At 42.4% G+C, this 25,838-nt stretch overlaps 2 protein-coding genes across 5 annotated transcripts in view; both read right to left on the minus strand.

Annotated features, from left to right (window-relative positions):
- Positions 1 to 1,230: 1,230 nt before the first annotated feature.
- LOC116051165 (zinc finger protein OZF-like) lies at positions 1,231 to 14,749 on the minus strand. Its single transcript, XM_036006496.1, has 3 exons — positions 14,587 to 14,749; positions 2,312 to 3,785; positions 1,231 to 1,953 (listed from the first exon to the last, which is right to left on the minus strand). The coding sequence occupies exons 1-2, from the start codon at positions 14,677 to 14,679 to the stop codon at positions 2,376 to 2,378; spliced, it is 1,503 nt and encodes a 500-aa protein (XP_035862389.1). The 5' UTR covers positions 14,680 to 14,749; the 3' UTR covers positions 1,231 to 1,953; positions 2,312 to 2,375.
- A 3,052-nt stretch (positions 14,750 to 17,801) lies between these two features.
- The window catches only part of matr3l1.2 (matrin 3-like 1.2), a 27,886-nt gene continuing 19,849 nt past the window's right edge, over positions 17,802 to 25,838 (minus strand). For all 4 annotated transcript variants that reach the window (XM_031301414.2, XM_031301413.2, XM_036006375.1 and 1 more), the window contains 5 exons: positions 25,054 to 25,184; positions 23,308 to 23,623; positions 21,519 to 21,642; positions 20,321 to 20,436; positions 17,802 to 18,052 (listed from right to left, as the gene is read on the minus strand). In XM_031301414.2, coding sequence (XP_031157274.1) covers positions 17,990 to 18,052; positions 20,321 to 20,436; positions 21,519 to 21,642; positions 23,308 to 23,623; positions 25,054 to 25,184 — 750 coding nt within the window. In that variant the 3' untranslated portion in view covers positions 17,802 to 17,989. The remainder of the gene's footprint in view (positions 18,053 to 20,320; positions 20,437 to 21,518; positions 21,643 to 23,307; positions 23,624 to 25,053; positions 25,185 to 25,838) is intronic.

Here is a 25,838-nt window from a genome sequence, read left to right on the forward strand (position 1 = left end):
GTACGTTGACTTTGAATTGAATCTTTTATGTCATTTTCCATAGTGGTGTGGTGTGGAAGTCTGTCAGTGAAGAACAGAAACTCCTTAAACCAAATTGTAAGATGGGCAAGAAAGATAATAGGATTAAATCAAAGGAATTTAGGAAATATTTACACTAATCAGCTGTACCGGAAAGCAAGTGCTGTCTTGAGTGATCGGTCGCATCCCTTAAGGAATGATTTCAAGTTACTTCCGTCTGGTTGCTGGTTTGCTGCTTTGAGATGGAAAACAAGACGCTATAAGAATACTTTTGTTCCAGCTGCAATTGAATTCCTAAATAATAAGAGAGAAGTTTTAGTACTTGACAGTTAATATGGATAGAGGATATGTATGTGTTATGGCGCAGTCTGTCATGATGTCCATTTGTTTACTTGTAAATTTGTACGTGAAATAGTTGTATGTTCTTATATCTTTTATGTGGATGACCGAATTCTTCTTTTTATCTGCAAAACAATTTTACCTGCAGGTATGAAATAAAATTACCTTGACCTTATGCTATGAAACTTAAAAAAACTAAATAGGATGATACAAAATAAAACGTGTGCATTATGGGGGTGTCACAATGAGTTCCACCTTGGCTAGATACATAATGTAATATAATATGCCAATGTAAATGTGAATTGCTTCAGTGATTGTTTCATCCCATTCTGCTATGCGTCTAAAAGCTGCTGCAGTGGGAATAAAGAGCTGGGCTCCGGGGTTTTTGGTCTCACCCCAGTGATCTGCACGTCTGGGTGACACCGTCAAATGTGCGTTAGCAGGTTGGCTGCGTTTCAAACATACCCTACCAAAGGTCATCGTCTTATTCACAACCCTCTCTCCGTTGCTAGCTGATCAGGAACCGGCAGGCGGTCTTCCAGCTCCCCCATTTCATTAGCGCTACACTGACTCGCACGCCAATCCGCTTGTTGTGCTAACCTCAGCCACATTGCTCTCAGCCTCGTCCGCCAGCTGGTCCGCATCTCTGGCCAGAACTCCAGACACTTGCCCATTCTAACCAATGAGCTAACGTTAGCTTGTTAGTAGCACGGTGCGAGACATTTTGTTTTCTTTCTTGACAGCTGATTGATTTGCTCCCGGGCTTGGATGTTTAGGGCCAGAGCTTTCTCACCATGTCCACGGATTTAAGATAAAACACCATGTTACGCTGTTATCGTTATAGCCTAGCTACATCCATGTGTCGTGCGCACACGCCACGGTCAAGAGCGTAAAGAAAAACACTGACGTAAATAGTACCTGTACTGTCGTATTACAGCCCAGTCACACAGAGTTAATTGTAAAGTCACTCACACTCACACACGGCATTTATTTAGGACGCAACGGTATTTATTTCAACCTACAAAAGGACAAGACATAATTTAAGACCTTTGTAAACGAAATGTACAACTTTGTGAATGTTGGCCTTATTTTTAGAATATTGCATTTAAGACTTTTTTTAGGAGTTAAGACCCCACGGGAACCCTGTAATAGTGCATCGCTTTACACAAAACGTTAGTTGCATTAATTAAAAACTAACAATAATAGGCTACAACCCCCCACATTTTTTTCTCATCGGATCAGCATCGATCTCAGATATGGGATTTCTAAAATCAAATTGACGGAAATCCGTCGTAGCGACAGAGAACTTTAATCCCTGAACACATGAAGTAATAAAGTAAAATATAAATGATAACAGTCATATATACAAAAACAATTTCATCTCTTGATGTATACTGTTAATAACATTCAGTTACAAGATAATTTTTTTTTTTTTTTTTTTTTTTTTAAATCAGGTAAAATATGATCAACTTCAACTTAATCAGTGAACAAAAAGAGGATATTAGGATACAATGAGACTAAAACTGGTAAATAATTTTCTTCTACAAGCTTCAACCATGAATATCTTATAATCTGATTCCTTGGAGAACAACTGTTGTAATTGCAATTTATTTATTTGAACAGGGACAGTGCCCAAAAAACATTAACATATGTCTTGTGCCAGGTTGTAGCACTGGTGTACAACATATAATACAAATACATAAAGTCATACAAATCTACAGTCATTGTCCCCCTATCCCACCACAAACACACACAGTAATGTTACACATCAACGTACTGGTGGGAACAAGTCTGATTAGTTAACAACCAATGCTTTGCTAAGCGTGAAAATGAGTGGAAGTTAGTGCATGAAATTAGCTCTGTAGGAAGAGTATTCCACTGATTTATAGCCACATAGGAGAATGATGTCATCCCAAATGTAGTTTTGCGTTTACATTCACCCCTTGTGGCTGATATGTTACACTCATCGTGTTCTTCACTGCACTGATTTTCACTTGTCATCTTTACATGCTCTTTTTTTACCCAATGTTATGTGCTGTGACAAATTCCCCACTTTGTTCTTCTTTCACATTTATCAAGCAGGTTAGTGCCTGCAAGTGGTCCTGGACCTCGGCTACTTTGGGCTCTGACTGTTCTCTGCTATCTGGCTGGTAAACAGCGTCTTGACTCATGCTATCTGTTCCCTCTCTCCTTTCTAACAACAGCTTGGCTTTAGAACATGTTTGAGAGGAGGCAGTGTGAATGAGTTGGTGTCTTTTCAGGTTACTACTCTGAGAAAAGGTTTTCCCACATTGTTCACACCAGAACGGCTTTTCTCCAGTGTGAACACGTCGGTGGGATTTTAAAATATTTAAATGTGTGAAAGCTGCGCAACATTGGTCACAGCTGTACGGTTTATCTCCAGTGTGAATGCGTTGGTGGGATTTAAGTTCACCACTCTTAGAAAAAGTTTTCCCACATTGCTCACACCAGAACGGCTTCTCTCCAGTGTGAACACGTCGGTGGGAGTTTAAGCTTTCTGACTGTGTGAAAGCTGCCCCACATTGGTCACACATGTACGGCTTCTCTCCAGTGTGAACACGTTGGTGGGATTTTAGGGAACTTTGAACAGTGAAAGCTGCCCCACATTGGTCACAGCTGTACGGCTTCTCTCCAGTGTGAATGCGTCGGTGGGATTTTAAGCTAGATAACTGTGAGAAGGCTGACCCACATTGGTCACAGCTGTATGGCTTCTCTCCAGTATGAATGTTTTGGTGGGATTTTAAGTTATTGAATCGTGTGAAAGTTGCCCCACATTCTTCACAGCTGTACGGCTTTTCTCCAGTGTGAACTCTCTGATGAATCTTTAAATGTCCAGATGTTGTGAAGGACTTGCCACAGTGCTGACAGCTGTACGGTTTATCTCCAGTGTGAATGAATTGATGACTTTTGAGCACACTTGACTGTGTGAAAGCTGCCCCACAGTGTTCACAGCTGTATGGTCTCTCTCCAGTGTGAACTCTCTGATGAATCTTTAAACTTCCAGATCTTGTGAAGGACTTGCCACAGTACTGACAGCTGTATGGCTTCTCTCCAGTGTGAATGCTTTGGTGGGATTTTAAGTAATTCAACCGTGTGAAAGTTGCCCCACATTCTTCACAGCTGTACGGCTTTTCTCCAGTGTGAACTCTCTGATGAATCTTTAAATGTTCAGATCTTGTGAAGGCCTTGCCACAGTACTGACAGCTGTACGGTTTATCTCCAGTGTGAATGAATTGATGACTTTTGAGCACACTTGACTGTGTGAAAGCTGCCCCACATTGTCCACAGCTGTATGGTCTCTCTCCAGTGTGAACTCTCTGATGAATCTTTAAATGTTCAGGTCTTGTGAAGGACTTGCCACAGTACTGACAGCTGTGATGTCCGAGTCCCCCTCTTCCTCTCCGTTTCTATAGAAACAGACAGAGAGTTAGATGCAATGGAGCGATACACATGCAAACATACTTACATATGCTAAGATGTTTACATATGCTAACATGCCAATCCATGCTAACACATGCTTATATATGCTAACATGCTAACAAATGTTAGCGTATGCACGTTTACACAACTTGATATTCTGAAAAAATCATATTTAAAAAGTCATCAGTTGTAATTACTATTTTGTCAATGTATTATTTGACAAACATCTAAAAAGCATTTTTGAGGAACTAAACCCTTAAAGCTGCCTGGTCAGTTTGTGTTGAATGTAAAGGGTTAAATGAATTGTCCACCTTTTGCTGCCTCTGCTGTTGCTAGGAAGAAGATGTTATGCTTTCAGCTCTGTGATTGGTGGTCCAGCTATACATCTACAGACGGAGACTTATTTCAAATGACAGTCAAATGGACCAATCAAATCTTCACTCTAAACGGGCGGGGTTTGGTATTGCTAGCTTTATGATGAAGTTCCGCCCGCTGTGGGCACAAGCTAGCACCGCCGTTAAACTAGGCTAGCTAACATTAGCCAGCCTGCTGGTTGATGATGGAAGCCTGGAGTAACATTATCGCTGCTAAGGAGGACCAAAGCTATGAGGAGGTTGCTAAATTATATTCAACGCAATTTTAGAATTAACTTTTAATGAAAAGATAGAGTTAATCAATATTGCTTAATATAATATAATTGTGGTGGTGTGTTTCAGAATACAGTTTTAGGACCCAGGTGTAGTTCTATTATTTTGAAAGGTCATTTACGGTAATTAAGGCACCTGGTGGGGGCGGAGGAAGCAAAGTAATATCTGTTCACCTGTTCTGGTTTTGTGACAGAGAGGGAGTGAAAAGAGGGTTTTTTTCACGTTGTTTTCATACTTTAACGCTCCTTCAAGCCGTGTTATCATGCAACTTTAGTTTTTTTTCCCCATTTTCAAATGCAAATAAATCTATTTGGATCCGTGATCAATAAGCGCATCTGGCAAGTTATTCCCCTATTCAGCCCCTCAGCAGCTACAAAGAAGTCTTAGATTAGTAATGGGCGAAAGAAACAATACAAAATTGGCTTACGATAGAGATTTTAATAATCGCGATAATGCATGTTGATGACACAATCTACCTGTGAAATTTAGAGCCACAAGCTGCAACCAACTGCAACGCATCATCGTCATCTTGAGTAAACATGGCTGAAAGCAAAACAGAGGAGCTGGTGAAAAAGACCGGTGCAACATTATTTGGACTTGGTTCGGATTTCAGCCGTCCGAAGAGCAGCAGCAAACTATACTCTGTTGTGTGTGGGGCAACAGTTCCGGCTAAGAGAGGTAACACGACTAATCTGTTCTACCACCTCAAAACGAAACATGGCACTGAATACCAGCATTGCCAGGCAATGCAGCCTGGCCCCATGATCCAGTCCGAAGAACGTAGCACAGAATAAACAGGAACTGATCCAGACCTCCATCCAACAATCATTTTCAAAAGATACTCCTTACAGTAGGAAGAGCCCGCGATGGACTGAAATTACCAGGGCCATAATTGTTTACTTGTTCAAACGGTAGAGAGGCTTTAAAGATTTAGAGCTATTGATCCACGACACAAGGTGCCAAGTCGCCAATACTTTACAGAAACAGAGATGCCAAAATTGTATGCCAAGCTCTGTGAAAAGGTTGAAAAAGTGTGACTTGAAATACTTTGCCCCTACAACGGACCTGTGGTCGAGCCGTACCATGGAGCCTTTCATCAGCATGACCATTCACTATATAAGGGACGATTGGAATCTTGGCAGCCGGTGTTCCCCGCTGAACATATGCCCGAGGAGATAGCACAAGGACTGAAGCGCTTGAGTCATGGGGTTTTAAAGAAGAATGGCAAGTTTGTATCACTATTGATAATGGAACGAACGTGGTCAAGGCAGCGTCTCTGAATGATTGGACCAGGCTGCAATGCTTCGGACAGAGGCTGCACCTCGCCATCGGTAGGTTAAAACATTTTGTGCATAATATTATAATATTTTAACATTACACTGTAATATTTGCCTATATTACTGCATAGTAATGTTACATTTGCATTTAGAGATGTAGAATTTGCCTCTGTTCAGCTATATAGCCAATGCTATTTTAATGTTGCATTTGTGTTAAGTGACGTTCATTCAATACTAATCAAGCATTTCAGTAGCTGTTGTTTTTGGTGGGTGTGTGTTTGTGTGGAGAGAGAGAGAGAGAGAGAGAGAGAGAGAGAGAGAGAGAGAGAGAGAGAGAGAGAGAGAGAGAGATGTAATGAACTAATAATATCTTACAAATTTCTCAACAGAAAAAAGTATGAAAGACCCCCGAATTGACCTTGCTGTTGCCTTATGCAAGAAGATCATGAATGCCTTTTCATACTCTTGGAAAAGAAGAAAAGAGTTGAAGAAAACCCAGGCAGAGCACCATCTTGCCTTTCATCGGCTCATCACAAAAACACCAACAAGGTGGGGGCCACGCCAGATGATGATCCAGAGGGTGCTTGAACAAGAGAAGGCCCTATCACAGGTACTGAAAGCAAACAGGAAAACCAGACAACTGGTACCCACTTGGCAAGATACAGATGTCATGGCATCTGTAAGTAAGACCCTTGGCCCACTGCTGGAATTCACAGACGCGCTGTCTGGAGAAGAGTATGTCGGTGTGTCGTACTTCAAACCTGTTCTCCATCTTTTCAACAACACTGTTCTTGCTGCAGCTGATGATGACACTGAGCTGACCAAGGACATGAAAAGAGTCCTCCTAGAGTACTTAAACGAGAAGTACTCAGAGCCAGAAACGGTTGACCTGCTGGACATGGCCTCCTTGGTCAACCTACGGTTTAGAGATACATACAGTATATAGCTGATGACCACCAGGAGTTCATCAAGACCAGACCAGTAGCAGAAATTCGGTCACTGTTGGAGGTGCAAGCTGCAACGGTCACAGAGCCACACACAAGCACAGAAGCTGCAGCTGATGGTGCTGAAGCTGTTGAAGTAGCTGTTGAGAGGCAATCCAAGAGGGTGAAACGGAGCCTGGGAAGCTTTTTCAAAAAGGCTTCCTATGGCACAGCTGCTCTCGCTGACGAGAGGCCATCAAAGTGGAGCTAAAAATGTACCTGTAGTCAATGCAGGTTGAGGGAGAGACTGACCCAGTGGACTGATGGCAGCTGTACCAAGCTAAATTTCCAAGGGTGGCAAGACTGGCCCAGAAATATCTCTGTATCCCGGCCACAAGCGCTCCGTCAGAAAGGGCTTTTACCTGAGAAGACACCAGTTTTTCTGTTCTTTGCATCTTTTGTGTCCTTTAAGAAAATAACTAAAACTACATTTGGTGCCTTCTGCACTGTTTTGCACTTTTGACTGTCTATGGCATGGCACTAATGTAAAGAAACTTTTATACTTGAAACATTTTCTTTAGTTGACGTATACGTGCCTTATACTGGAAGTATCTTCTTTATTCAAAATAATTATTTTGCTTTCATTTTGGAAGAACACTACACTTGAAAGAATTTACTTTATTTAAAATAGGTATGCCTAATGCTGGAAGTATTTCCCTAATTCACAGTATTCATTACTTTATTAACAAGACACCAGTTTTCATTTCATGTTCATGTTTAAAACCAAATGGGTTACATTAGGCTGCAGGTAAGAAAGTTTGTTTTTATTTAAAGTATTTGTGCATATTTGCCTAATACTGAAAGTATTTCCAGTACAGTGTCTGTTCCTTAACTAAACAGACACCAGTTTTTCCTGTTCTCTGCATCTTGGATGGCATTTAAGAACCAAGGACGTAAACTAACAAAGTGTAGTGCCTTTTAGAATGGTTTGCACTAAAGGAAAGACACCCAATACTTTAAGCTTTTTCTTTGTTTAAGTCTCTGCAACTAGTGTACTTGAATTTTATTTATCTGCAACATTATGTTGAATAATTGCAGTTTTGCACAATAAATGTTCTCAAAACTACATACTACGTGTCTTTCTCTTTAAAAAAAATAAATACATTTAGCAGTTTGGCTTTCCTTAGGGTCTATGTAACCTGTTCTGATATCGTTATCGCAAGAGGCTGCAATGTATATCGCAATATGGATTTTAGGCCATATCGGCAATCCCTATCTTAGAATGTCACCTATATTTGTCAGCAAAATAACAACACAACTGGAAGGAAACCACGCTCATACGAGGCCGTAGCCACACGCGGAAATACTGAATCGTCAGCCTTTGAGATCACACACACGGACGCCCGGCAATTAGTGGAGAACTGTGGCCGCCCGACAGCACCAGACCCAACCAGTGGTATGTACCCTGTGTTTGGTACTGTGTTATGGCTTGTCTGAAACACTGTGTGAACGGGTTACTGCCACTTGTTGAAGTTTGGTGTGGCTGTTGTTGTGGCGGGTTGATTGCTGCTGACCAGGTTTGTGTCTGCTGTGTTTGGAGAGGACAGCTGGCTGGCGTGTGTTGTGGCTTCAGCGTGGTGGTTATTAGTATCGTGCCTGCATGGGATTGCTGTGGCTATTGATGTTGTTGGCTTTACGTTGGATTCATACTAGGCCTGCACGATGTTGGAAAAAACGGACATTGCGATATATATTTTCCTGGGATATATATATTGCGATAGGAAAAAAGGACAAGATGACATGAAATCATTCTTGACTACTGGGGTGATTCTGTAGGGGAGTACATCTAGTGTTTAGGCAGAACAGACTCCAGTATGACACAATTTCAAATGATTAACCAAATAAAATTTTACAAATAACCTGGCTGATATTGTACAACATCTGAAGACCTCCTCCTGTTGCCTTGATATTTTACCAACCGGCTTTTAAAAAAATGTCTCAAATTGTTTGGCTTTAGATCTCTTACCAATTGTAAAGGTGCCTCTTCACACAGGTATCTTCCCACAGGCCCTAAAAACTCATCAAGCCACTCTTAAAAAAGAACAATCTAGACACCTCACTAATGGATTAACAGCCCCACGCTGCCCCGCTGCAGCTGGGTCTAACGTTAGCCGTCCGCTGTCCTGGATTATGGTTTCAAATCTGTATCATAGATGTAATGAGTGGCACATAACGTGAAGTAACATGGCATTTTATTTAGAGTTTTAACTTGTCCAGTGGGGCAAGTAAATTTGTAAATTTGTCACTTGCCCTACAAAAAAAATCCACTTGTCCCAGACAAGCCTTAATGTCGAGCCCTGCGAACAACCCCGTCGGACTAACGTTACGTCACATGACCACCTGTCTTAAAGGGGAAGGCTCGGCCGCTAACAATCATGTAAAAGGAGAACGGTGAAAGTTTACTTTTCTATCAAGCAGCGAAAAAGTTTTAGTGTCAACATCGCAACGTCCTGCGATGTAACTATCGCACATCGCGATGTAGACGAAGCTAAATATTGTGCAGCCCTAATTAATACTGTTATGATCATATGCATCCGTCGCAATAAATGAGTGGAAGAGTGGAGAAAAATGATTCTGACTGAAAAGGTTCTGGCAAGCAAGAGTGACGTCAATTCAGACCCAGTGTAGACAGGAAGTAAACTAATGAAAGGAGCAGATAGAGTCTCTCAAAGAGCTCATGAGAGATGATAGAAATGATTCACAAGTTAAAGCACAGTTTGATCTTCTGCAGTTGTCTGAATATGCCCCTGCATTGATCAAATCTCTGCTGTCTTTAATCCCATCTGATGAACAAGAACAACTAAAGGCATGGTTCACAGGCAGCACTGAATTAGAGCCGACCGATATATCGGCCGATATGAGGCATTTTCCAAACTATCGGTATCGGCATTTATAATGGCCGATAAAAGACAAATACAAAGGATTCTGATAATTGAATATTAAAAAAATTAAATAAAAATGGACGAAACACCCTTTAACCATGTTGTGAGTGTTGGCGTTGCATAGTTTGTCCACCAGAGGGCGCTCTACAACCTCCCTGTTGGCAACACTGATTTTTTTGTTGTTATTGTCTTTTTGTTCAAAGGACGTTAAGTTTCATATCTTATAAATCGTATTTTTATACATTTTATTCATCAGGACTTTAATATATTTTGATGTTCCTCTGTTCTGTTGAGACAATAAAACAAACTATTATTTTTAAACTGTATTATCATTATTTTAGTGAGGACTCAAATAACTACAAATAACTAATGTTAAGGAAATCTGTTTTTTCTGATTTTTTATCATCCAAGATATCAGAATATCGGATTTTTAAATCATCAAATATCTGTATCGGTATCGGTCTTATAAATCCTTCATCGGTCGGGCTCTACACTGACTCCAATCAAGGACTTATTGAGGATGTTAAAGTGGGGTTTCCAGAAAGCAGCAGGCCTCTTTCAAAGCTAACTCATGATGTTGAGAGGCACCAGGAAGCTCTGGCAGTGAAACAAAGTGGGATTCATGAGGATGTGAAGAAGGAACAAGAGCATCCATCTTCTCAACATGATGACCAGGATGACATGTTGTCATGTGACAGTAGATCAAACCTAAGCAGCAAAAAACAAGGTTCAACATCAAACGTGTCCAGCACTTCATCTGCCCGTGTCAGAGCAGAGGCTCAAACAGCTGCTCTGATCGCCGTCACAGTCTGCTGAAAGAAGAGCATGCTCTGGAGGAACAGGAAGAGAAGTCAAGACAACGGAAAGAACTACTTCAGCTTCAAGTCCATATAGCTGCATCAGTGGCAAAAGCAAATGTTTTAAAGAGGTGATAGAATGATTATATACAGTTCAGTTCAGTCACTTTATTATCCCAAATGGGAAACTTGATTTGCAGTCAGGAGTGAAAGATAAAAAGAAACACATTCAAGCAACATACAAATAGAGGCAACAATACAAGACATGAGTACAAAAAAGGTTTCCTGTATGTAATACACACAACACAATTTATCACCACTGGAACAATCTCTAAAAACAAAGCAAAGTACTACATTACATGTGCAAATTAATATGAGTTATTGCACATGGGACAAAGGAATTTTTACCCCTATTGGTCTTGAACCGAGGTACTCTAAATCTGCGACCTGAGGAGAGTATTACAAACTCAGAGTGAAGGGGGGGGGGGTTGTTCAGTCTAATATAGACCGGGCCTTGCAAAGAGCTTGCTGGTCAAAGATAACCATCAAGGGGGACTGTGGAAAACCTATCACATATATACCTATATATGGGGTATTTCACGCGGTTCCTTCAGGTCTCCTAATAGGGTATGTAACATTGGTTGGGCTGAAAATGTCTCTTTTGCTGTTTTTTGGCCCTAATGCTACCCTGTTAAATGGGCCTGGATTGAAATGAGAGCTTTTCTGCCTTATATGGTCTGCTCATTAATATTTAGATGAGCTGCGCGCTGATTGGTTGAGTGAAACACATACACATACATTGGAGACGAGACAGCAGGTCTCATATTTCAGACACTGCAATGTTATACATTGTTAGTTTGCTATTTTGTTACTAAATTCTCTTCTGAGACTTTTTTATGTGAGAAATCAACTATATAAGCTCAAATATGGGCCGTTTTACGAAAATTGATGGCTAATTGCAAATTTGGTAAGACGTGTTTGACTTCAGGAGCTCCACACAGTCTGTCGAGACCGCTGGGCTCCATATCCAGGGCAAAGTCACCGTTTCTGGGTTACAGGACTACCGCGGCTCGGGGCTCTATGGAGCTGACCGGCTGCCGGCATAACTACAGTATATTTACAGTTTGAATTTCGTCACAGCATGTATATCACAGCTACCCTAAGGTCTTACAAAGCTTAGCTAAAACTTTTCCGATTTCAATTTAAGGCATTTTTGTGAATTTCAGAGGTCTCGTTAGGAGGAGGCAAGCTAGCTCTCAATAGCCTCGTTGGAGATGAGCCAGGTCTGCGCAGAATCGATCACCGGCGATCGCCGCCCAATGCATGCTGGGTAGATTTGTGTCTGACTTGATCCCGACTTGCTCTGACGTCATGCACACGTGGTCAACGATGACCTCACAAGATCAAGGCGGCCGCAGTTTTTAGAGCCAGGCGCCGCAGTTGCTCTCCACCGACTGCAAGACCCAGGCGGACCCAGGGGCATGCTGGGAAACGCCGGCCTCGCAGCAGATCTAACAGCTGATTGGTTCAGAATCGACTCAACATGATGACATTTTATATAAACTTTATTGATTTTGATTTGGAGGGATTCAACTGCTATTAGTCTGATTTAAAGGCTTATTCTGTACAGAACACGTGTTGTGTTGATAGTTATGTTTAGAAGTCAGAGAGACTAAATCTGATCAGATTACAGATCATCTACAGTCTGTTAATTAAAATCAGCAACAGATCACATGTAGAGCATTTTAACAGCTACTCTGTCAGAATATAAACAACTGGAGACTCTGTAGGAGCTGATATTTGGGTCTGATAACATTTTATTAAATCAGAATTGGACCACAGTGTTTCTGTGTTTCTGTGACTTCCTGTTCAGCCTGAAGGCTGCTGGAATCAGCTGGAAACGCCCCCCCGGCTGCTGCCGCCTGCTCTCGTCCACTTTACAGGAGAGGAGCAGTTCATCTCCAACGAGCCTTTTGATTAAGCTCCATCCAGCTCACTTGCAAACAAGAGGCGTTTATTTCCCCGATCGTTTGTTTAAATAACTCAACATACATATCCATTATGAGATTAACTGGAACCTGTGGTAAGAGATTGCTGGCGTAACAAGCTCACTGACCGCGCTCTCCCTCACACACAGCGGCCATTTAGCAGGAAGAGGGGAGCTGCAGGCCCTGGAGCTCTGTCAGGGCAGCGGCGTTTGGTAGTCCAGTAACCCAGAAACGTTGACTTTGCGCGGGTATGGAGCACCCCGGGCTGCCAGCCGTGACAAAGCTCCATCTAGCTCACAGCAGGCCGGGGTCTGTGAAGGAAGGCGGGCCGGGCGGCGAGGCAGCAACACAGGTAGCACCGGCCGCTGAACTCCAACACACACACAACACAATTTGCAATTAGACATCAATTTTCGTAAAACGGCCCATATTTGACCTCTACATAGTTGATTTCTCGCATAAAAAAAATCTCAGAAGTGAATTTAGTAATGAAATAGCAGATTAACAATGTATACAATTTCTAAGATCTGCGTGACCTAGATTCAGAAGACGCCTGACCTCAGATCAGTGGTGTATGTAAATGTTTGGCCGTGACAAAGAGACTAGAGCCAAATGAGGAGGAGCCGCCAAGTTGACGTCAACTTTTAGCTTTGTTGAGATTTGCAGAGGAAAGAGGTGTCAATGGGATTCTGAGGTTCTATGTATGTCCTAGTTACCCTCCAAACTGTCCTTATTACACTATGACAAGGTGAAATCAGTTTTGTATTCTATCACCCCTTTAAGGAGCTCTGATCTGGAGTGTGGAGTGCTGCTTCTCAGCCATCTAATGGCATGGAATCAGACTTTAAGAAAAAGGAAACAACTGTTGAAGCTCTTAACATTGATGCAGAGACTTTTGTTCCACATCAACTTGGAAAAGATGAACAAGGAAAACCAGCAACTGGAATTGCTGTTTTACACTTTGGAATGCCAAAACAGAAAAGGTCAGACAATACCAGTTATCTCCAGCAGAGGCCCCCAGAGCTGAGGAGACAGAGCCCAGGTCCTCCCAGCGTCCTCTTCTATGCTGGGGAGGAAGCACTAAGAAGAGGGATGCTGGACAATGCTTCACTAAAGGGAAGAGGAGAGATAGACTTCTCTCCTCCCTCTCCACCACTTCCACTACCTCCTATAACAACAGTTATGTACTGACTGTCCACTGGCCCACTGTTTACTGGCTATATTAGCCCATATGCACAACCCCTCCCTCCCTCCTTCCCCCAGCCTGGACTGAGGTCTAACTTAATACTTGAACAATGGCTGTAGCCCGATTACTTCACACCTGTAATATTTACTGTTGATTTGTGTCTATCCTACGGTCTACTTTATTCCCTTATAATGTCCATATTTAATGCTGTCCTCTTTTAAACTTTATCCTTGCACTGCTATAGTTTTTATATTACTATGTCTACATTATTCTCTTATATTGTCCATATTTAATGCTTTCCCCTTGCACTATTGGACTTACTTGCACTACCACCATGACACACCCTCTCATAGAGCACCTGACCATGCAGACTGAATCACAGGGTCAGTCACTGCAGGCCTCTCATGCTTATACATCCCTTAGTACATTCATGTGGATTTTTTATTTAGTATCTTTTCTTTTATTGTCCATATTATTCAGGTGGATGTTACTTTATCATCCTGTTTATGATGCATGTGTATGCTGTGTGTGATGTCTTTAAGCTACTGGGACCTTGCATTTCTCTTTGAGGATCAATAAAGTTTCTATCTATCCATCTATCTATCTATTAATAGCTCTCTTCATAGCGCTGTGTTCACAAAGTAGTAAAACGGTTTAACTTCCTATACATTCTTCACAATAAAAGCCCCTGGTTACTTTGTTACATACATGCTTTTATTTTGAAGAGGAACATAAGGAAATGTTGCTCTTCATCAGCAGTAACTTAACAAGACTCCTATAAACGGAGCCGAAATGTAAACCAGAGCAGATATCAACTAGAAACTAAACTAAGCCCAGAGATTGAGTTAGAAGCTCCAAACGGACTGAGAGCTGAACACACCGAGACTTTTAAAAACCTCTTTTTACGCCTATGGCCCCTTTTCACACAGAGAGAAGCATGTGTGCTAATATACACAGAGCCCCATGTTGTTTCCATGAGAGTCGGCCATCTTGTGTCTTCAGTGTGCTTGTTGTGTCCTAACACTGACCTGAACACCGCTGCTATCAGAGGCCGAGCCTGCTGCTGCTCTTCTGGGGACCTTGTTGCTCCGCTGCTCCGGCTTCTGCTGCTCCTCCTCCATTCCGCTCTGGTTCTGGTTCTGGTCCTGGTCTCTGAAATCCAGCAGCTCTCCACTGGGATTGCTGACTCACTCCGTTTTTTTTTTTTTTTTTGGCAGATTACTATTTTTATAGTATACCGCCACCAACTGTACAGGAGTGTGTAATACCATGAACTCCATAGAGCCTAGGCTTGTATTAATAAAAAAAATAATAAAATAAAATAAAACACCTATCTTCCTTTTATTATACCAGTACTATTGAAACAATACCAATAACAAGGCCTGGACCCCACCCTGACCCTGGATCTTCATGCCACTGTTCTCTCTCTGCTGTAACGCTCTTTGCTCTTCATTTTTTATTTATATCTTTATTTATTCTTTATTTTTAATTTAATACATACTGTGTACATATTCTTATACTTATGTTTATACCTATACTTATATTGTTTAATATTCCATCTAGTGAATGTGTGACGTGCACCAACAACACCAAAACAAATTCCTTGTATGTGTTAAAAAACGTACTTGGCAATAAAACCCTTTCTGATTCTGAAAATAAGAGAAATAAATAAGCCTCCTCCCCTGACCTCAGCCTTAGTGAGAACCTTTGGAGCATCCTCAGGCAGAAACTCTCCACAAGCTCAATGGATGCAAGAACTGGGAAGGAGATATGAAAGAAGGCTGCTATGGTAACATGGAACTGATCTGTTAAGATAGGTTGGATGGAAATAGTTTTTGATTTCAGTAAATATGACCTCCTAATGCTGCAAATTCAGCAAATGACCATTTTCAGTTCTTTACAAGCTATAACATGCTTTGAAACTCTGTTGTGCAGAATAATTTGGAACAGGGCATTTTGAGTTTTTTATTATAGAAAAAAATCCTGTTTTCATTGGCTGGTTTGTTCAATGAAATTCGACTTCCACCCTAACGGCTGGTGACTGGAAAATTATACTGACTGTCATTTGAATCAACTATTTATAAAAATCTGTGTAAAATTGTATTTGCATAATAAGTCATTTTGATTCACATGTTCAACGGTCACAAAGCTTTCTTAAAACCACAGTAAGGGTTTTAGCACACACAGCATATATCACACACATTAAAATATATAAAAGATTAAAATACAGAACAATATAATTTATTCTTATAAAAACAGATCAAGTTCTAAGCCCACTGTAAGAGTCTATGTTAGCAACATAATAATAGAAGCCAAATACTGTCAGATACAGATAGTATGAAAGAAGAGGAGGGTACTTGAAGTTTCAGACAGTATAACATGCCCCCCCCCCCCCCCCAATACACACACTTCACTGTCGTTTCCTGTTACTGCCATTAAAGGCTTCATTACCATTCTTCTCGCCATTTATATTCAGGCCTGTTGACAGGGAGGGGGGGAGGGGGGTGTCTCTCTCTCTCTGAGTGTGTGTTTCTGTGTGTGTGTGTTTCTGTGTGTGTGTGTGTCTCTGTATGTGTGTGTGTGTGTGTGTCTCTCTGTGTGTGTGTGTGTCTCTCTGTATGTGTGTGTCGAGCCAGCATCTTCACTGTCTATGAAGCAGTTAGAGAATTGAAAACAAACTCATATTTGAGGTAACTGGTTTATTTTTTTATTTATAAAACATCCAAATAATGCGTCAACATAAACAAACATTCAAACCAAAGAGACTCCTATTCACTCGTTGGCTTCACGACTGTTAGCGTGGGCGCCTGGGTAGCTCACCTGGTAGAGCCCATACATAGTTTACTCCTGGATGCAGCGGCCGCAGGTTGGACTCTGACCTGCGGCCCTTTGCTGCATGTCATCCCCTTTCAAGTATAAACTGTCCTATACAAATAAAGGCCTAAAATGCCCCAAAAATGATCTTTAAAAAAGAAAAGAAAAACAGTTTGTGTTGGAACTAGTTCTTGACAAACAACAGTGTATCCATCCGCTGAGTTCTTAGATACACTGAGCTGAGTTTCAGTCTTTATGCTAAGCTAGGCTAACCAGAGTATTTCCTGTAATCAAACAGTCACACGACCATGTGACCTCAGACTCTGACAGCACGCTGAAGCACCGCCAATAACGGGAAGAGGAGAGGCACGCCTGATGGCGCCTGGCTCTTCATACCACACACAGACACACAATCTCTGTCTGTCTGTCTGTGTGTGTGTGTGTGTGTGTGTGTGTGTGTGTGTCCGCTTCACAGCTATTGGCGGTGCTTCAGCGTGCGGCGTGTTTCTGGTTAAGCTTCCTGTACACGAGTCCCAGATCACTCATGTTTATACACTTCTTTATATACGTCAACAAATCTCACATCAGGTTCAATTTTCAGTGTTTTTCCTCATCTGTAGCAAACATTTTCAGCCTCTGTTCTGGATCACTTTGTGTAAAATGCTGTTCTTCTTCGTAGGCCTCCTGCACACTGGCTGCGTGGCGTGAGCGTGGCGTGGCAGCTGCGTGGCGTTTTCTATGTCTTTACCACCAGAAAGGTGTCTGACGCGGCGCTGCTGCTGCTAGCCTTGTCTGGACACATGGATGTTTCTCATAAACATAAACATAAATATATTCTGATCTGATTACAGCAAGACAACGTCAGCTGTATTGACGGCAAAATAGGCTCCACAATATTTCCTTCTGGATTGACATTTAAATGACATTTATATCTACATTCATATCAACAGGTCATTTAGTAACATGTATTTGTGTCTAAATGACATATAAACATCTTTTCCTATTCTATTTTGCCTGGAAACGCTTCCAACACGCTAGCGTGTGGCGTGAAAAATAGGCGTTGGTCCTATTTCTAGCATGCACACGTTTTCGCCAAGCCTGAGACGTCACGCAGGCAGTGTGCACGCTCTAACCTGTTACCATGGGAGCCTGAGACGTTGCGCCACGCAGCCAGTGTGCAGGACGCCAGAGTCTGTGGCTCCAGTATCTCTCCCACAGCTTCACAGTGAGCCGCTAAACATCATGAATGGATGGGGGGGGGGCAGGAGGAACTATCTCAGGATCAGATGGAGACACTATTTCTAATCATTCTGTTATTAAACATTTTCAGCCGTTTATTAAATGTGCGTCTTTAAATGTCCAAAACACAAAAAAATTCAGTTTCAAACAGAAACCATTATCAATCTTTATCACTCATCAAATCATTATCCCATTTATCCAAGCTTTTATTCTGAAAATCCACCCTTTCATTTGCTATTTTTCTGAGATTTGTCGGTCAAATATAAGACGTTTACAGACTGAGAAGACGAATGAATTGATTTGCTGATTTTCTGACATGTCATGGATCAAATCAAAGTGAAGTAAAAAGTAAAATAAAAAAACTCTTCCTATGTGTTTTTACCCGGCCATCTTCTTCCCTTTCTTCTTGTCTGCTTTGCTCTGCTCCTTCTCCAGATGTTTCTGAAACAAACAGGCAGGAGGAAACATCTGCTTACTTTGATTGGTCACTAGGGTTGGTACTGAAACCTGGTGCCAAGAGGGCACCGGGTCTGACCTAACCAGACTAAATAAGAAGGAACATTTCGGTGCCTGACTTTTTTAAAGCAACATGCAACAGATGCCTTAAAGCAACGTCATGTAAGGGAGGAAACACGTGGAGTCTGATCTGGAGACACATGGAGTTTCTTTAAAAGCTCAACAATGCACCGTGTTTGATAACCTACGAGACCAAGGCCGAGCACTTCAGCAGCAGCAGCAGCAGCAGCCAGTGTCGGCCTCGCCCAGAGTCCCAGCCAGATGATGATGAAGATGAAGATGATGATGACAGCATTCCTCTTGGGGAAAGTCTAGTAATTTAATGCCAGCTGCAAATCTTGCCTATCAAGTAGGCTATCAAACACCGTTGCCATTCAACAGCGTGTGTGACAACGTGTGCTACGTCCTATACGTCCACTCAGTGTTTAATGTCAAACTCCTAACAAGTCCTGTATGTATGCAACATCTTTTCACTTAGGGCGTTTTCACACATACCTCATTTGGTCCGGACTTTCGGAATTTTCAGTTTGATCCGAACCAAAATTAGAGGTGTGAAACCTCCCCCGGACCACGGTCCGGATCAAAAGACCAAATTTTGGTCCGACCAAAAGAGGTGGTCTCGGTCCGGACCAAACTGAACCATGGTCCGGTTCGTTTACAGTGTGAAAGCATTTTTTGGATGGTTCGGACTTTCGGACCAAATACAAGGAGCTCTGGCAGGCTCTCCTTGTGTTACAAGACCGGGGAAGCTCCTTTAAGGAATAGCTCGGTGCTGAGAGAGTGACGGTGACTACGCTCAGAGGAGACAGCTGTCGGCTATCAGAGCTGAGAATACATCAGCAGTTTATTTGTTAAGTGGTAGTAAATGTAGGCTACAGTGTAGGTTTCCGTTTGTTTCTGAATAAATTCTCCAGAAAGTTCCCGTGTCTTGCTTCTCAACATCACAACAAAACCAAAAGAGCCGCGGCAGTAGAGGAGAGCAGCAGTCAGTAGGAGAGAGCAGCAGTCAGTAGAGGAGAGCAGCAGTCAGCTGAAAAAACTCCGACACAGAGAGAGGATACGAGAGCTCACGTATGTGATGACGGCAGGACGTAGTTTTGTCACGTAGAGATCTTTAGTGTGCTTGCATAACTGCAGTGTGAAACCAAAACTTACCGGATCAAATGTTACAATGGAACAAAAACATGAACCTTGGTCCGGACCTTGGTTCGGACTTTCATGTGTGAAAACGCCCTAAGTTTCAACACTAGATTGAGAATACTGTGTTCTATTTGGCCCTGGAAATAAAAGGCTATTGTTTTTTGACAAAGTGTGTGCCGTTTTGTTTTTTTAAGCACTGGAACCGTTTAAAAACTACCAAGTAGGCAGCGGTATCGGATAAAACCCAAGCGATACCCAACCCTATCACGGTAACCCTAACCCTATATTGGTCACGTCAGACCCTGCTGGACAGGGACTCAGAGAACCAGAACCAGAAAAGGAGGTTATTGTCACAATGAGCTACTTGTGTTTGAAATAAATGTCTAATCTGATACTGATGTGTGTTGCTGCGTGGCTTCCTGTACTGAATGTCAACTTTACCAACGTCTCGCTGCTTCCTGTCGCTCTGCGTGCTTTCTTGTTGCTCTCGCTGTCTTTAGATTTATGTGTCTGTACATTTTAGCCCGTACTAAGGTCTCTCTGTTTCCTGTGGCCTCCAGGACTACAGTTCAGAAACACTGACATGTTGTGCAGTGATGCTACGTTCTGTGGCGAGGCTTCAGAGCGCGCGGCGAGGAATCCCCGAAGTTTCCCGTGAAGCATATCGAGGCTGGTATCGTTTTAGACAGATGACGTCAGCTGCAACGCTTCACGAGGCTTCATCTCGCCATCACTAATCTACAGCCATGTTGATGAATGTGCGTTGTCCTTTATGAATAAAATAAATAAAATCAAACAGCCTCTTATCTCTGTCCAGCTGAGTGTCAAACACCTGAGACTCACTGAACTGATAAGAAGACAAGTTAGACCAAACTACTTGGTATCTGAACACATCATTTGATAAAACGACCAAAAAGTGTCCAAGTGTGGAGACAGTTTGGTTAAATGTAAGACTTTTTAAACACTTAAAACCCTGCATGTAGCCTGAAGTTTGGCCCTCTTGTCTCAGTCCAGCCTGAGACTCTCACTGAGAAGAAGACCAGTCTGTCTCACCTGCAGCTTGTCGTAGTGCGCCTGGCTGCTGCAGTGCGTCTTCTTGGCCGTCTCTTCGTTGGAGTAAAACAGGAAGCAGACGCGGCAGTAATAACCCATCTTCACATGTTCAACACCTGCACAAACAAAGCAGGATTAATAACGTCTTTCTTTCCACCGTGGGATAAACTTCACAGAACATCTGCAGGACGGCTAATGGGACAATTGTGCAGCTTGTATTTTACAAAAGTTCTGTTGTTGCTGCTGACAGACTGAGATTATTATTCTAAGTGTCTGACAACATTATGGGAGACAGAGATAGACCTTTTAGTTAAAGAGTAAGATCCTTTTAGTTTAAACAGCCCCAAAATCACCATTACCAAACCCACCAGACTCCATGTAAATAATCAGGACTTTTATCATCGTAAAACACACTTCATTCAAAGTGGACAGAAACTAAATCAAACTATCAAAAGCCGTCTTGGTTCATCTTTCCACTGTTCCAACAATCACCACTCTGGTTTGGTTGAAATAATCCCTTAATTCACCCATTTACATGTGGAAATATGCTGGCTCTATACACGCTAAAAGCCCTGATTATTTACATGGAGTCTGGTGGAAATATGCTGGCTCTATACACGCTAAAAGTCCTGATTATTTACATGGAGTCTGGTGGAAATATGCTGGCTCTATACACGCTAAAAGTCCTGATTATTTACATGGAGTCTGGTGGAAATATGCTGGCTCTATACACGCTAAAAGTACTGATTATTTACATGGAGTCTGGTGGAGATATGCTGGCTCTATACACGCTAAAAGTCCTGATTATTTACATGGAGTCTGGTGTAGTTTGGTGATGGTGATTTCGGGGCTGTTTCATGTTAAACTAAAAGGATCTTACTCTTTAACTAAAAGGTCTATCTCTGTAGGGATCCATCCCATAATGTTGTCACACACTTAGAATAACACAATTAGAGCTGCAAAGATTAATCGATTCGTTAAACGTTCACACAGAGACAGAAATTTGCAGATGACATAAACGACTACAATGTAGATAAAAAGTGACAAAAAGTTTCACAACAAGCATGACAAAAAAGTCATAGTATAATATGTCGAAAAAAGTGATAAGAAACGACAATAAGCTTGAAAAAAATATAATAACGTGTTTGCTTCCGCCGCGGGAACCAAACTAAACATCAGAAAACATCCGTTTCCTCACCGATGGGGGTGTCGGGGTCGTGGGGGGGCAGCGGCAGAGACGCCACGCTGGGTTTGTTTCCTGCCGCCGGGGGGGCCTCCGGCGGTCCATTCTGATTGGTCGATGTCTCCATCTTCTCCTCGTCCTGCAGAACCAGAGGAGACAGAGCAGGTAGCTTTCAATCACATCAGAGGGACTCACAGCCAATCAGCTGCAGCCAATCACAGAAGAGCTGAGCGGCGAAGGGGAGAAATACTCCACACGACAAAAAAAACTCAAACCTCGGAAAAAAAGTCACAAAACCCTTTTGAAAAGAAAAGAAAAAAGGTTGAAAATGTGTCTTCGAAGTCTTTAGCGATGACATACTGTTCATCATAAACATATAGAAAAGGTAACAATAATATGGAAGTTTCCACATTAAAATGTCTTAGTTAGTGGACAGGCTGCTTTCAGAACGTCACGCCAGCGACTCTCCCACCAAAAAGAGACAAAAATGTTTGTTTTTAATTTTCTGCTTATCAATATGTATGTATTAGGGCTGTCAGCATTAACGCGTTAATCGCGATGCGATTAAGGGCCGAGAATAATGCGTTCATTTTTTTAATTGTATTAATCGCATGCCGCCAGTTATTCATTTATTTTCACTTCACTCAGCTTTGCGTCGTGCCTAACAGGCGACTATTTTGCCGTACTTCCTCGTAACACATCCTGCTGCTGCAGGAATAGCAACGCCGATTTTGATGCCTCATTCTGGAGCCACTGATATGTCTGCACTTCTCTCTGATGCTCTGAAACAGACGATACAGGAAACACAAAGACCGCTGCACGGGACGCTAGTTAACACTATACTCAACAGCAGCTAACGTTAGCCTACCGCTAGCTAGTTAACACTATACTCGACAGCAGCTAACGTTAGCCTACCGCTAGCTAGTTAACACTATACTCGACAGCAGCTAACGTTAGCCTACCGCTAGCTAGTAGCTGGATTAAACACGGTTCCAATGCTGACAGCTAAGGCTGAACGGTGTAAAGTGTGACTGTGTTTTACTGTAGAGGATTCAACACCAGGATGTAACAATCTGCAGCTGCTGTTGTCGGAAAAACACAGACGGTGCGTTCAATGAAACTGGTAATTTACAGCCTCGTGGTGCATTCAAAGTTGTTGTTAAATTCAAATGTGTGACTAGATTAAATATATAATAAACAAATACAAATCTTAAAATCAAGTTCATAAAGTCACTTTCTTTGCATTCATTTGATTCCCAATCAAGATCCACTGGTAAGAATGGCTTTCCATTGTTAATATGGACTTAAAAACAGTTCTGAAATGCAAAATAATAGAATTTTAATCATGTGATAAAACATGCGATTAATCGCGATTAACTATAGAAATTCAACGATTAATTGTGATTATGAAAATGTAATCGTTTGACAGCCCTAGTTTCTATTATTCCAAACTGGAGTATTGTGTGTGTGTGTGTGTGTGTGTGTGTGTGTGTGTGTGTGTCTGTGTGTGTGTGTGTGTGTGTCTGTGTGAGAGATACCATCTCTGACAGTGAAAACTATAGAAAATCTTGAAAGAAATCCGCAAACACACACAAAAAACTCTTAAAAAAAAGCCCCCAAAACAGGGGAAAGAGCTAATAAAAGAGAGAAATAAAATGCGGGGGAAAAAAAGGGGAAAAACCCCCAAACAAATAACAAAAGACAGAACGCTGAGGAAGCGTGTTGGTAGACCAGCGGCTGTCTGACCAATGAGAAGCTGCTCTCATATGGAGCGACCAATCAGAGAGCAGGAGACTCTACTCACGTCCTCGCCGCTCTTCTTCTTCTCGTCACAAACTTCAGGAATCTTCTCCGCCGAGTTATCTTCTTCCCTCTTCTCGTCTTCACAAGACTCTCGCTTCTCTTCCTCCTTCTTCTCCTGCGTCGGCTCCTCCTTCCTCTCTTCCTCCTCCCTCGGTTTCTCCTCCCTCTCCTCCTTCTCTTCCTTCTCCTCCTTCTCTTCCTCCTCTCCTGGCTTCTCCTCCTCTTTGGGTTTCTTGGCCGGAGGCTCTTCAGGAAGTTGGGAGATCTGAGGAGACGAGCTGCTGTTTTCTCTCTTGGCTACGGACGGACAGCGATGTCTGAAACCAACCACAGTTACAGCTGTTAGACTATCAACAAGTTAGTCAGTCCCTCCAGAAAAACTTGATTATGCAATCGCATAATTCAATGCATAATCAGCCAAAGTCTGCATATTTATGCGGGGGGGCTGCATTTTTACAAATACGCCACAGTGTGGCCGCATAAATTGCGGGGGCTTGCATGATTTCATAATCCCCGCATTTTCGTTGCAAAAAAGTCACACATATCTTAGCAGAAAGTTGAAAAATGTTGCGTTTACTTCACACAAGAGCAGCCGTTTTCCCCTGTTGTCATGGGAACGTTATGAAGTGATGTAATTACGCGACGTGAACATCATCGAAAAGCTGCAAACCCCGCGATGAAGCCATGATGGAACCACAGTTTTTGCAAGTTCCCGCATATGCGATCGCATTTTTTAAGAAAACGTGCCGCATAATCAAGGATTTTTGCCCGCAGCAATCACAGAAAAACTCCACATTTTTCTGGAAGGGCTGGTTAGAGTTTAGACAGCGATGTCTGAAACCAACCACAGTTACAGCTGTTAGACTATCGACATGTTAGGGCGCTGACACACAGAGCCGATTATCGGCCGTCTGACAGTCTGGTGAGGTCGGTGACTCGAGTCTGTTCGGTGTGTCCCGTGCCGTCGTCTGTTGGAGGAGCTGTCGACCTTCATTTTGGCTGACCTGACATGCTCAGTCAGAAACAGGAAGTCGGGAATCACTTGGAAATGGCGAGCGGATGAGCTGCTCAAAATCTGAGGAAAATCTTTTAAACTGACCTTTGTTGATCTGAAATGAAGACAGATTCAGTAACTGCACGGCCTATTTCTCTCTTCAAATGTTTTCAGAAACACGTTTCGATGAACTATTTTAGTCCAATATGAGATCGTATTCTGAACGAGCCGCCATGACAGTCTGGCTGTGAATTTCTGGAGAAAAAAGACCCACGTGACGCGTTCGTCCAATCAGCTGCCGGTTTTCATTTTCTGGTAAATAATCAGACTGTTAATGGAAACAATACAGAGCAGCGCCGCCTGCTGCTATGGAGACGTATTACGTTTCGTGCACGTGCAGAGCGTACGCTCAAGTCAACGTCTCCTCAGTGTGTTCTGAGGAACTTTTTGGACCTCGAGGACCCGACTGATCAGTCCGACTGGCTTTACTGCCGACGGTCGGCCGTCTGGTTGGTGTGTCAGCACCTTTAGAGTTTAGACAGTGATGTCTGAAACCAACCACAGGTACAGCTGTTAGACTATCAACATGTTAGAGTTGAAAAATGCTGAAAAAAAGTGACAGAAACCAAACAAAAAACCAACAAAAACCCTCGAAAAAAAGACCTAAAGCATCACCGATAGTGATGATGTCCATCCTTAATGAAATGTGAAAGAAGTTTTAATGATACCTATTCCACAGAAGGAGAAACTCACCCGTGTTTGAGCTGCCGGTACTTCCTGCTGACGTAGACGGTCAGACGTTTCCCGTTGAACTTGGGAGGATCCACTTTGTAATCTTCAGCCATCTTCTCCGCGTCCTCGGCTCGGTCCATCTCGATGAAACACTGGCGACAGACAGACAGACAGACAGACACTTTAGAGCACTGGTTCTCAAGCTTTTTTCAATAAAGTTCTCCCTTTGAACAGTGTGTTTAAGCCATGTACCCCCTAACCAGCACCAACCAGTTTTGACAGCGATGTCAGAGATAGATTTACTAAACAGCCTTGGACCTGGAAAATATTTACATAATCTTGATAAATGGAGTGTGTGTGTGTGTGTGTGTGTGTGCGAGTGTGTGTCTGTCTGTGTGTGGGCTTGTTTAACCATATTCGTGGGGTCTAAACACTGGGAGTCCAGTATACTTGTGGGGTCCGGACAGCTTTGTGGGTCTAAAATGCTGGACCCCACAAGGTTAAAGGTCTGTTTGAGGGTTAAGACTTGGTTTTAGGATTAGGGTTAGAATTAGGTTATGGTTAGGGTGAGGGTAAGGGTTAAGGTTAGGCATTTAGTGGTGATGGTTAAGGTTAGGGTAAGGGGCTAGGGAATGCATTATGTCAATGACAGGTCCCCACAAAGATAGTGAAACAAACATGTGTGTGTGTGTGTGTGTGTGTGGAAAAATACAGTAGAAAGAAGGAAGGCAACACCAGGGCGACAGAAGGGACTCATAAGTGGTTTGTTCCAGCATCATTACTAACAACCGGAGCTACGTCACGTT

Source organism: Sander lucioperca, chromosome 1, assembly GCF_008315115.2.
Source record: "Sander lucioperca isolate FBNREF2018 chromosome 1, SLUC_FBN_1.2, whole genome shotgun sequence".
Lineage (NCBI taxonomy): Eukaryota > Metazoa > Chordata > Actinopteri > Perciformes > Percidae > Sander > Sander lucioperca.